This window comes from Lolium rigidum, chromosome 1 (genome assembly GCF_022539505.1).
Source record: "Lolium rigidum isolate FL_2022 chromosome 1, APGP_CSIRO_Lrig_0.1, whole genome shotgun sequence".
Lineage (NCBI taxonomy): Eukaryota > Viridiplantae > Streptophyta > Magnoliopsida > Poales > Poaceae > Lolium > Lolium rigidum.
Window position 1 is genome coordinate 128420870 of NC_061508.1, and position 12334 is coordinate 128433203.

General features: G+C 41.5%; 1 protein-coding gene across 2 annotated transcripts; it reads left to right on the top strand.

Moving 5' to 3' along the window:
• The first annotated feature begins 4799 nt into the window (after window positions 1-4799).
• On the top strand, window positions 4800-8725 carry LOC124682125 (alpha/beta hydrolase domain-containing protein 17B-like). 2 transcript variants are annotated; one of them, XM_047216880.1, is made up of 6 exons: window positions 4800-5170; window positions 7040-7076; window positions 7353-7592; window positions 7681-7728; window positions 7828-8315; window positions 8479-8725. In XM_047216880.1, the coding sequence occupies exons 1-6, from the start codon at window positions 4800-4802 to the stop codon at window positions 8570-8572; spliced, it is 1278 nt and encodes a 425-aa protein (XP_047072836.1). In that variant the 3' UTR covers window positions 8573-8725. The 2 variants fall into 2 exon arrangements, with proteins under 2 accessions (XP_047072836.1, XP_047072841.1); XM_047216885.1 differs by lacking the exon at window positions 8479-8725 and having other exon boundaries at window positions 4800-4871; window positions 4953-5170; window positions 7681-7738; window positions 7848-8060.
• The last annotated feature ends 3609 nt before the right edge of the window (window positions 8726-12334 follow it).

The following is a 12334-nucleotide window of genomic DNA, read 5'->3' on the forward strand; positions in this document are numbered from 1 at the left end:
TATTTGGTTGTGGGCAAGGACAATTTCCTATTCGTTATTTCGGTATTCCGATTCATTATTGGAGACTTACAATTGCGGAAAGAAAATTAGTGGAAGAAAGATTACAAAAACACCTCAGTAGTTGGAAAGGTAAATTGTTGTCCCTGGGTGAAAGATTGGTACTCATTAATTCGGTACTAACAAACATGGTACTGTATATGTTATCATTCTTCATTCTGCCGAAAGGAATTCTGCATAAACTCGATTATTATCGATCCAGATTCTTTTGGCAAGGGGACAACGAGAAAAATAAATATCGACTGGTTAAATGGAGTATAGTTTGGAGTCTCAAAGATGAAGGAGGGCTTGGAGTTCATGACCTGGAGGTCAAGAATTCAGCTCTACTGGGTAAATGGCTTTTTAAGCTACTTACCGAGGATGGGATTTGGCAAACTATTCTTCGGAGAAAGTATATTGGCTCGAAGACATTATCCCAAGTGGTTTGGAAACCTGGGATTCACACTTATGGGCTGGTCTTATGGCGATAAAAATGTCTTTTTTCGACATGGGACTTTCTCGATCAGGAACGGAGCACAGATACGGTTCTGGGAAGATGCTTGGCTAGACAATGCACCCTTAAGTGAACAGTATCCCGCTTTGTATAGAATTTCTCGTCGCCAAGGTGATACCATTGCAACTGTAATGGCTGCTTCACCTCCGAATGTGACGTTCAAACGGGTTTTACTTGGACAAAGACTAGCGGCATGAAATACTCTAATTCAGCGGCTCGGAGATATTCATTTATCGCCAGAACCAGATGAATTCAGATGGAATCTTCATGTAGATGATACTTTTTCTGTAAAATCCTTATACAATGCGATCCTTCTTTCTGATTTACCAGTTGATAATAATAAGAAGATTTGGAATATGAAGATACCATTAAAAATCAAAAAAATTGGATGGTATCTTCGTCGTGGGGTTATTCTCACCAAAGACAATCTTGTTAAGCGAAATTAGCACAGAAGTACATGGTGTGTTTTTTGTCATCATGATGAAACCATCAAACATTTATTCTTCCAGTGTCAGTTTGCGAGATCTATATGGTCAAGTAGCGTCTACCATGTATCCTCCGACTAGTGTCGCCAATGTCTTTGGCAATTGGCTTCATGGTATCGATTCAAGGTTTAAGTTGCTTCTTAGGGTGGGGGCGCTTGCAGTTATCTGGGCGCTTTGGCTATGTAGAAATGACAAGATCTTTAATGACAAAAATAGCTCTTTGTTGCAGGTCATCTACAGATGCACATGTATTCTCCGTTCGTGGTTACCTCTTCAGCGTGTGGAGAACCGAGACCTATTTACGGAGGTCTGTACACGGTTGGAGGATACGGCGAGAGATACTTTTTTCCTACATGGGTGACAGCATAGTCTACGGATAGTAGCTCCACATACACCTTTGGCGTCATATGATTCATTGTTCCGATATGTATCTCACCTAGTTTTCTTTATGTAACTTTTTTCACTTGAGACAACAAACGGCTGTGTGCATCCTGGTTATGCTGGTTATGCAGAGGCTGGATGTAATTGCTTCTTTAAGTAATAAAGCATCCTTTATCGGAAAAAAAATCAAAACCACCGAATTGGTAAATTCACGTTTCAAAATTGCCGGAGAGAGGCAAATAAAGCGGCACATAATTTAGCTAGACTTAATTTTGATTCAAATTCTACGTTTTATGGGATGGTGATCCACCTCCGTCTGTGCTAAGTGATGTAATTGGCGATGTATCTTTGCTGAACAATGAATAAAATGCGGGTCTTATGTTTTTAAAAAAATCCCAGGCCCCAACCATGCAATAAACGTATGCATGCGTATTTGATTTGGTCATCTTTTCACCTGTCAAGCTTTTTCACATCCCAACTGGACCGCATGAAATCCTCATCATTACCGGAAGCAAAGCGGTGAACAAAAGGGATTGTAGAAAGATTGCTCTGGAAAAAGAAAATTGCACACGGATCACTGAAGGGGCCGTGCAAATGTCAAGGAAAACAACCAAGCGTGGACAACAAAAGCGACCTCAACTTTCCCCGTTTCATGGCCTGCGGTGCAGGGTTGAATTGCATCCAAAGCAGAGCTAGAAAGCAGAAAGGCCAATGATACGAGTTCCCTCCTACAGAAATTAAGGACTAACAGTCTATATCGGTGTCAGTTTGTTTATTCAGCCACGATCGTTTTGTGCTCCATCAAGACAGCCTTTGCAGGCGCTAATAATTCCATCCACTGGATTCTGTCTCAAAAAAGCCTATATTGCTAGCTCTTCAGGTTATTGAGTGACACTTTTTTTGAACGAGGCAGAGATTTACCATTTTTATTAATTAAAGAGAAGAGAGTTGACCGATTAATTAGGGAGAAACTGGCTGAAAACCGATACAGACATTCTCGTAGAGTCATAGAACACGACCGCGTTGAAGGCACACACACAACCAAGCTGGTTACCAACACAACCGTGCACACACCACCGAAACGAGGACCATCATCGAGGCTGCCAACCGGTGTCATCGTCATCACTCCTCCTTGAGCCAGCGACTTCGACTTTTTCGAAGAACAACCACATAAAAAATCATCTTCGGAATGGCTTCGTGAAGCCCACTCCGGCCTATGGCAGACTGGTATCTCCGACTCCGGTGACGAGCTTCAAAGAAGAGATGGGCAAGACTCACGCCAATGAAGACCTTGGTGACCGGACCACCCGACGCAGGGTATCCTCGTCCCAGCGCGTACGTAGAATGTGAGAGTATTAATTTCTCCTTAGAGTTCTGGTATGTAAGTTCAAACTGAAGGAAGAACATATACTCGAAATTTGAAAAGATACACCACTCATTCAACAATCCCGTAAGAAACAGATCATGTAGCAATACGAGCAATACGAGTCGTATTTCCTTTCATGTAATTAATTCTAAAAAATCCCTTCTGATGGAAGCATGTAGAGGTATGGTGTATGTGATCATCGCGTGAGGTGGGCACAGGAGGACCCATCAGCAGACAAGCGGGAAGGATCCTGCCAACGAATTGTCCGATTCATGTCGCCTCCAGAGCATACAGTACAGTTGTTCGCATCGAAATTGTAGAAATAATGCAAATCCAGTTCGCATGGGCCATCTGTGCTTCATTGCCTGCATGAATCTTTCATTTTGTTAGGGATGGAAAGCGCCTCCGATCCACCAGCCTCTTAGTCAAAATCAGTTAGATTAGTTATAGCTTTTTAGCAAATTATTTCGTTTGAACTAAATAATACTTTTTGGACTTATACGTCAATTTCAACAAATTTGACCCTTTCCTGAAATTTTCTGCACAATCTAACCCTATTTCAAAAAAAAAGTTGAAAATCTAGCACTTTTTGGTAGCGCCTGCCTCTCTATCGCTACCCTTTTCTCTGTACCACCCTTCTAGGCGGCACTACCATGTCGCCATGGTGGTTGCATGGGACCTCTAGCTTGGCTAGTTAGCGCCCCGCTTAGTGGTGCTACCCTGTGTATATTAGCGCCCTGAAGCTCGGCGCTACCCTACCGATTAGCTTACCCTGCGTGAGCCCGTCGCAGCCACCCAGCTAGCTCATTTCCTTTCTCAACCAACCGGTATGTTCGTCCTCCTCTCTCCCCCCACCTCACGCCCCTCTCGAATCTCTCCTTGTTGGGTGGATTTAGCCGTGGATTTGGACTCCCCTTGACGCAAAAAAAGTACTGTCCCCCATCCTCCTTGCTTTTGTTCGATTAAATTTGAAAAAAAACTGGTTCCATTTTGTTGTATCTTGGTAACCCTAGAAATTGGATCTATGCCACCATTCTATGAGGTTTTGTTGTTGTATAGTCATGGAATATACATATAGTTGATGCATTTGAGTCATTGTAATATAGATGACGAGAATTGTGAGTGTTCACTATGTGGATAAAGACGCGTCCATGAAAGGCAATATCAAGTTAGACTTTGAGGAGATTGTGATGGTGTTTGAAAAAAGTCCCAACTATATTGAAGTTGTGGAAAAAGTGAGAATTGAGTTGGAATATATAGACCCAAATGATGACATAAATTTGGAGAGGAGGCATAATGTTTTGTTTGGTATGCACAACCCTTCAAAGACAATGAATTTGAACTATACAACAATACCTCATCGAAATCGGTGACTTATATAGGAGGTCCACTTGCAACCCTGTGCAGGAACATGATTTCCCCTTTCATTTTGAAAGTTCAATCAATCTAATCAATCTATGACATGGCAAATACACGGCGAAAATAGCACCACATGTTGCTGAACAAATAAACCATATAACGATATATACTATCCGAGAGAATACAAAAATAGACAATGTGTCATAAAAATAAACTTAAAAAGTTTCCAAATCTAGCAACTGAGTATCAGCAATCATAACCCACAAATCAAGTCCAAATCAAAGGAAAGAAAATGGTGCACCCGTCCCATGTAAAGCCAGGAGGTCACGTGCTTCCCAGCCGAGGGTCACGTGACGCTCTTCTTCTTTCCTTTAATTCTCCCGGCAACTCCTCCGCCTAATTCCCCGCCTCCCCGGTTCCCGTTAACCATTCCTCTTCCTCCGACAAACCCCTCGTGCTTTCCATCGGTGACAACCCAGCCCCCGAGCTAACTTCGTGCTTCCAAATATCACCTACGCGCTCGCGGCGAGCTTTTCCTTTTAAACACCCCGAAACAAAGCCGCCTTCCACGGACACGCCCCTCCTCTGCCGCCTCCACCTCCCCTGGCCGGAGCTAAACCCTAATGCCGCTGCAGTCGGAGGCCTGAGTGCACCGGAGATGGGTGGCGTGACGTCCTCGGTGGCCGCCAAGTTCGCATTCTTCCCGCCCGACCCGCCGTCGTACGGCGTGGTGGACGAGGAGGAGCCGCCGCCGTCGGGTGCGGCTCCGGCGGCGACGGTCACGGTGGTGTCGCAGAGCGATGCGGCCAAGATTTCTTCTAGGGTGGCGATGACGGGGGTCCCGTGGAGGGAAGGGGTGGAGGCGCGTCGGGTCCGGACGCGCCGGGGCTCGGAGATCATCGCCATGTACGTGCGGTGCCCCAAGGCGAGCCTCACCGTGCTCTACTCCCACGGCAACGCCGCCGACCTCGGGAAGATGTATGAGCTCTTCATCGAGTTCAGCGCTCGCCTCCACGTCAACGTCATGGGGTAAGTGTTCCTTTCATCACTTGCTCTGCTTTGATCGCTCAGTCAGCTGATAATGGGCGTATCTTCTGTGTTGAAATTGCTGATAGTGATGCCTTTGAAAAACATCAAAATAGAATGTCGGTTTGTAGGTTCTGATTTTTTTTAGTTTGCAGGATTTCTATATTTGAATTGTGAGTTATTGTTTTGCTATTTTTTCAGATCACTTATGAATTAATTATTTTGGCTATTATAAGTGGTATGCATTAAATTCCATTTTCTAGGATTATAACTTAAAATACAATAGTATGATAAGTTTATTTAGTATGTGAAATTAATACTATTTTTAGGATATTCATACCATATACTAATATATAAGATGTTGCTACTTGGAAAAGATCTTTCTTTACTCTATTGAAGCTGATTCCTCCTCAATGAGTGTAGTACCTACGGAATTGTTTATAGGACCCCAAGTTTGGCTTTCACCTAATTTTCCACTAAGTTTGCTTAATGCTGTTGCTTGCCTATCAACTTATCAAGGCAAACAGTGGTTTTAAGCTTGATCGTATGGATCTTTCTTGGTTATTATATATGCACTGGTTTTATTTAGAGACTCCTCAATAGTATGTACTATTTGCGTATATGCTAGCTCATGTTGGTGCTCTGTGTGTTTTAATCTGCTTTACCATTACGGCGTTACCTGCAACCAACCAGCTGAAATGATGATCAATGGTGTCAGCATGTTGCATGTCAGGACTAAACATGGGCCTCAAAATTAAAGTATGCTCATTTCAGCCGTATTTGGACTAATATCCTATTTCTTCCATCCAGCGCCAACTAGTCAGTAGAATTATATAGTAAGCCAGTTTCTGTTCTGTACAAATGAAGAATGCTTTCCCATGCCATGCTCCAAGATCCCTATTCTTTATCATGAGCTGTAAGAGAATTGGAGATAAAATAAATCCTGCCCTCCGAGTTATATTTAAGTAACCGGTTGATTGTGCGTGCACCTTCTAATAACTAGCCGCAGGTCCACTCTCCGTAAATTACCCAGGAATTTGTCTAGGAAAACGGGCAAATACAGTGAACATTAGTATCTACAGTATGTTTTTTGATTGGGGAGGGAAAATGCCGAATTTTATAATAGAACTTGGGTTGGTGAGGGGATATAGCTGCAGTTAGAGGCAAAAAAGTTTGATCAAACATTTAAGATTATGAGCATGCCTATGCACTCATCCCAAATTAAGACAGCCATAAGATCAATGCCAGAATTGATGAAAACCCAATAATTTTGGGCAGTGCCCACCTGTATTGCTTATGCAGATGCCGTCATAGATGGAATTATACTTGATAATTGACTTAAAATGATTTCAGTTACCAAACTTACCATCAGATCTTAATTAACAAGTACTTCACCTTTCCAGGTGGCCTACCCTCAGTTAACTGTTAACAATAGTTAAATAATTAGATGCCTAATTTAAGACAGACAGTTTGATGTGGGGCCTGTGAGGTTTATTCATGATTTCTGTCGGATTTTCATTTGTTCGAGGTGTGCAGTTTAGAAAAGACTACTGCTGGCTGCAGCCATTTTTAACAGACGTCTAAACTGTTGATCTTCTTTTGTCTTTTGTAGCATGCCTTGTTGACTAGTGAACTGGGTAGCCTTTGTGTGAATGGTTCTTTATCATTTAATGTCATATACATCTTGACTTGTGTAAAGACTGAATATTTCAAACATGTTAGATACTACATTTGAATAGTGATCCAATGTTAGCATTTGTTCTCGTTGATGCCTTAGCAAGTCTTGTTTACAACTTTTAATGACAAATTTTATCATTGATGTACTCCACACCTCATTTTACTTCCTTCATAATAATTTCCTCAATCACGCAGGTACGATTATTCTGGTTATGGACGGTCATCAGGCAAGGTTAATAATATTTTCTTCTCTTTCTTCCAATTAATGTTCTTTCCTTTTGCTCTGCTCTCGTTAGTCATCTTTAGGAATCATTTACTGGGTTGGTGTTTTTGATCTCACCATTTTATTGGAGAGGCCGCAAATCTGATTCCTACCTGAGTATTTTGGTTCAGGGATACCTTCTTGCATTGGGCTAATTCCAATTGTTTCTCTGACAAGCTTCCAATTGTTTATCTCAAGGTTAGAAATGTAAATTATTATGAAAGAATCTTTCTTTTCTATTTTCAGGCAAGTGAAGCTAATACCTTTGCTGACATTGAGGCAGCATACAAATGCCTTGTGGAGGTATATGGGACTAGGGGAGAAGACATTGTTCTTTATGGTCAGTCTGTTGGTAGTGGTCCCACTGTCGATTTAGCTGCTCATTTGCATCATATAAGAGCAGTTGTTCTGCATAGCCCCATACTGTCTGGCCTGCGTGTCATGTACTCTTCTGTGAAGAAAACATACTGGTTTGACATATATAAGGTATGCTTTACTGGCGGAACAATCAAGAGAAATACTGAAAAACTTTACATGCTTTGTCTACACTAACCAAACACTTGTTTCGCTGCAGAACATTGAGAAAATCCCCCGTGTCAAATGCCCGGTTTTGGTAATTCATGTAAGTTGGAAATGTGTATGCATCCACGCTTTGTAGTTATATGCATCTTGCATATCTTCAGGTAACTAAACTTGATGATCTTCTTCCTTTGCTTCTCAGGGCACAAATGATGATGTCGTCGATTGTTCCCATGGAAAGCGTCTATGGGAGCTTAGCCAACAGAAGTATGAACCTCTGTGGATTGAGGGCGGTGATCACTGTAACTTGGAGACCTTCCCAGTGTACATAAGGCATCTGAAGAAGTTTATGTCGGCTATAGAAAAGTTGCCTATAGGAAAAGAAGCACCAGCTAACACTGAGAAGTTGCCAGCTGAAAACGAAACACCTTCCGATAGAGCTCTTTCTGAGGCTCCTTGGACGACGTCGCAAAGGTTAGAGCCATCGAGGAAGAGCTCCAGGCATGAACAGCCTCCTGGTCCGAGCACTGAACATGTAGATAAACACCGGCGAAGCACAGGCGTCAGAGAAAAATCAAGATCCAGCACAGACAGGAGAGAGAGATCAAGGAGAAGAAGTGTCGACACATTTGAGAGGGCGACGATAGATGAAAACGAGCAGACAGACAAACCAAGGAAAAGCATTGACAGGTTGGTCCTCCCTCTGCTTTCTATCTTGTACCATCAGGCAGAATTACACTATTTACAATCATCCGATCTGCAGAAACTATATAACGATGATTCTTGAGGTCAAAAATTGTTTGAGGGGCAATTCACATTGCATTGTATTGACATTCGTGTGAATATTTGGCAGGCTTGGCGAGATGATTAGATCCATGGGGCTGTGCAATGTCGATTGCTTCAAAGACCCTCCTCGAAAGACCGAGCCTTCCATAGGTCAGTCCTAGATGTAGTTGTAGTAACTTTTGTTTTTTCCTTCCTGCGTCGGATATCAGTTAACAGTGGTTTGTGTGCTCTTGGTGACGGGGATCGTAAAAAAATCATGAACAGCAACAGAGAAATATAGTGCAGCTCTCTCAATTTGAGCTTTATTCTGTCTTGTATATACTAGTACCTCTGTTTTTTAGTTTTTAAACGAAGAATGGCACTTTTTCCTGCTTTCTTCCGGCTTGCAAGTATCAGGTGAGCATAGGTGCAACTCTCGAATGGAAACAGTGATTTTCTTGACAGACAGAAATGTGTCAAATCGACTGCTAGAATGCTTCTCTTCAGTATAGCAGACCGTCCAGATCCTGTCTTGGATGGCATCCATGTATGCGCACTGGTCAATCATGTGCTTCTTTGCAAAGGGCAGCATAATTAACAGTGTCCTCTGTGATATTGATCCAAGATCATTTCAGGCATGCAATCATGGGAAGATATCATTTGTGTTTGCCTGTTTGTGCCTATAGAGACAGGCCTGCGCGTAATCACCAATTGCGAGGCCAAGCCTTTTGTTGTCCCTGAGAGCATATCCTAGTGACATGTCATGTTGGGAACACATCAATTCGGTTTGGATTCGGGTAGTGCAAATGTGCAATGCTACTCCGTATGTCTTATAGATCACATCATGTTTAAACCAGTGTCTTTCTGGATCATATTATGTTTAAACCACATGAATTTGCAGCATTTGATTGCACGACACAATTTTTTCCAGCAAGTTACAGTCAATGACAGTTCTCCCCGCTGGCTCCATGGCCTCTCCTGCCGAGCTAACGCCCAATCTAGCAAGCTTACCCGAACAAAGCACTTAACTGAACTGCAGCATTGACAGCAGAGCGATGGATGTCAGGCTGCCAACGGATTTCCTGCCAGATTCAGCTTCGGGAATACACTTCTCTCTGGATCAGGTTGCAGAATATTCAGTTGTCTGAGGGGGAGATAGGATTAAGTGGAGATGGACTGAACCAACTCAGTGCTCGGCGTCCTCTGCCTATAGATGTCGGTTGGAATCAGCTCAGAATAGAAGGCTAAGGTGGAGCCCAAGTGCAAAATCTTTCTCTGGCTTCGGTTAAGAGAACGCATCATAACGGACGACCTGCTTCAGATTAAGTGTCAGAGAACGCCTTGCACGATGCACCTGATCCTGGACTGCCCTTCCTCGCGTGTGGTCTGGCTGCGCGTGGCGGACTGGACAGGAGAAGAGCAGCTTCAAATTCATCCTCAACAGTTCTGTTGCCTAGGTCCAGAAACTCTCTGGTTGCTATTGCATCACAACTTACCCTCTTAAATAAATTAACTGAACTGAACAAATGCTATTTTGTCATCTGAATCCAAGAACTACAACACCACTAGCAAACATACATGCATAATGCACGTTCTGTCGAATACATGAAACCAAACATACTGCTTTCACATTTCTAAGACCCCCTTCCCCAAATTAACATTTTCCTAGGAAATTTGTGAAATGATATCATAAAATGAATACGATAACCCCAGAAATCCATAAAATACATCATAGGACCGAACTACATTGATCACCCCCTAGACCTAATAACAACAACCAAAAATCAAAAAGTATGAGGTACCTTGATAAGCTGCTATAAAGCAGAATTAACCTGCAAAATGATAATGTGGGCTACATACCAAGTGACCTGCATGGGAAAAATAAATAGATAGTGAAACAGTAGTATGCTGAAACTGATCAACGTACCGTCCTTGGTGGTTTTCCTATGTTGGAAGCCCTTCCTATCTATACTTCTTATAAAGCAAAACCACACTAACTGCAATTAATATTAGTCTATCTCTACATGCAAGCCATCCACATCATCTACTCCATTAACCAATCAAATATCCATGTCATCCCCACTAACATTCATTATTGATGTATCCTTACATGCATGCTATCTATGTCACCATTTTTTTGATTAAAATGTCCACATAGCTATTTTATAGCCATCAAATATAAAAAAATAATGTGAATTAAATTTAGCATCTCAACTATTTTGACCAATTGAATATTGCATACTTCTATAGACAATGAATATTGCATATGTATTATACCATTTCATTTAGACAATTTAATTTTTTAGAAGATTTCCGCTGCAACGCGCGGGGTATCCTTCTAGTTTGTAGTATTCCCTCCATCCCAAAAAGGATTATAGTTTTTTTTTCAAAGTCAAAGAAATTAAAGTTTGACTAACTGTATAGGAAAGCTGAACATAAACATCTACAATATCAAATGCACACAATATAAAAGTATCTTCCACGTTGGTTCTAACAATATTGCTTTGAGATTACAAACGTTGACATTTTTTCTATGTAGTTGGTCAAACTTGAAAGAGTTTGACTTTGACCAAAAACTTGAAAGAGTTCTCTTAGTGTGGCCCACCATCAAGTCACCGAGCCACATATTCGATAGCTTGTTCCGCAAATCTATTTTAATAGTACTACTTCTTGCCTAAAATATTCTCTCAACAGATTCATAACCACCGGAAGGATCAATATGAGCTCAACAAGTCGGCTTTCACCACATGTGGAACAATAACCACAAGTAGCCCCAAACCTCTCGCGTTCATATTTGAAGACTTGAGAACCAAACACTGGATTGGTGTCTTGAACTCACTGTGGTGAGCTCGCCCACCCGGGTTCGAGTCACAGGTGCGACTAAATTAAACGGGGTACTGACTACCGCGTATTAAACTGCCGCTGGAGAGGTCTCATCTTCTACCTAACAAAAGATAGCAAAGGGAGGGGCCCATCCCCCTTTGGCCAATGTTATAATTGAATTATATTGGAAATCCATGGAGGAAACATATTTCTTACATGCTGCATGTGAATGAATAGATGTGTAAATGCATGTTGTAGATACAAATATCTGAGACATAGTACAGAGAAATGGAAATAGAGAAAAAGATCAATGGATTCAATGCAAAAAAAACAAGATTATATTGCCATAGGTTATTGTATCAATACACACAATTATCGTCGTAATATTTAAAATTATTCAAAATTACTTGGACTTTGTGTGAGAGTGTTGATGTGGTTTGACATTGTTGGAATATGGTCTCTAGATCCAACTAGAAAAGACTTCTCCACCATATGACCCAAGGTGTTACAATGAGTGGAGCTCGTAACATTGAATGCTCTTTTTTTATAAGGAGAATATATAAATATTGCGAAGATATCAGTTACACCTAGCTCTGCACCAAGATATCAAAAGACATCAAGGATGTACACAACCAAGTAAAATAGAGATATAGAATATGAAACAAAGACCTCGACGTAGCGTTAAAACATTCGCAACATCAACACTCTAACCACCAGCAAAGACAACACCCGGACATCAAAAGAGGTTCTACAAAAACGACACATCCAAGAAGGAAACAATCCACAAGCATTGTCATGGCCCGATCGAAAATCTTGAGTTTTCACCCTAAAGAAAGGCCGAGTTTCCAAAACAATGTATTCAGCAAGCCCATTGACAGGTACAACCTATAAAAGGCCAGACCTTCAACTCTCACGCTAGACATCGAATGCTCTTTGGTCCAACGTCTTATCGTTTGAAATATACTCTCTTGTTCAAAAAAAAAACTTAAAATTCTAGGTTTGTTCTAAGTCAAACTTCTATAAGTTGATCAGATTTAACGAAAAATGTTTCAGTACAACATTGGATCTATATAGCATGGAAATATATTATATGATGAATCTAATAAAACTAAATTGGTACT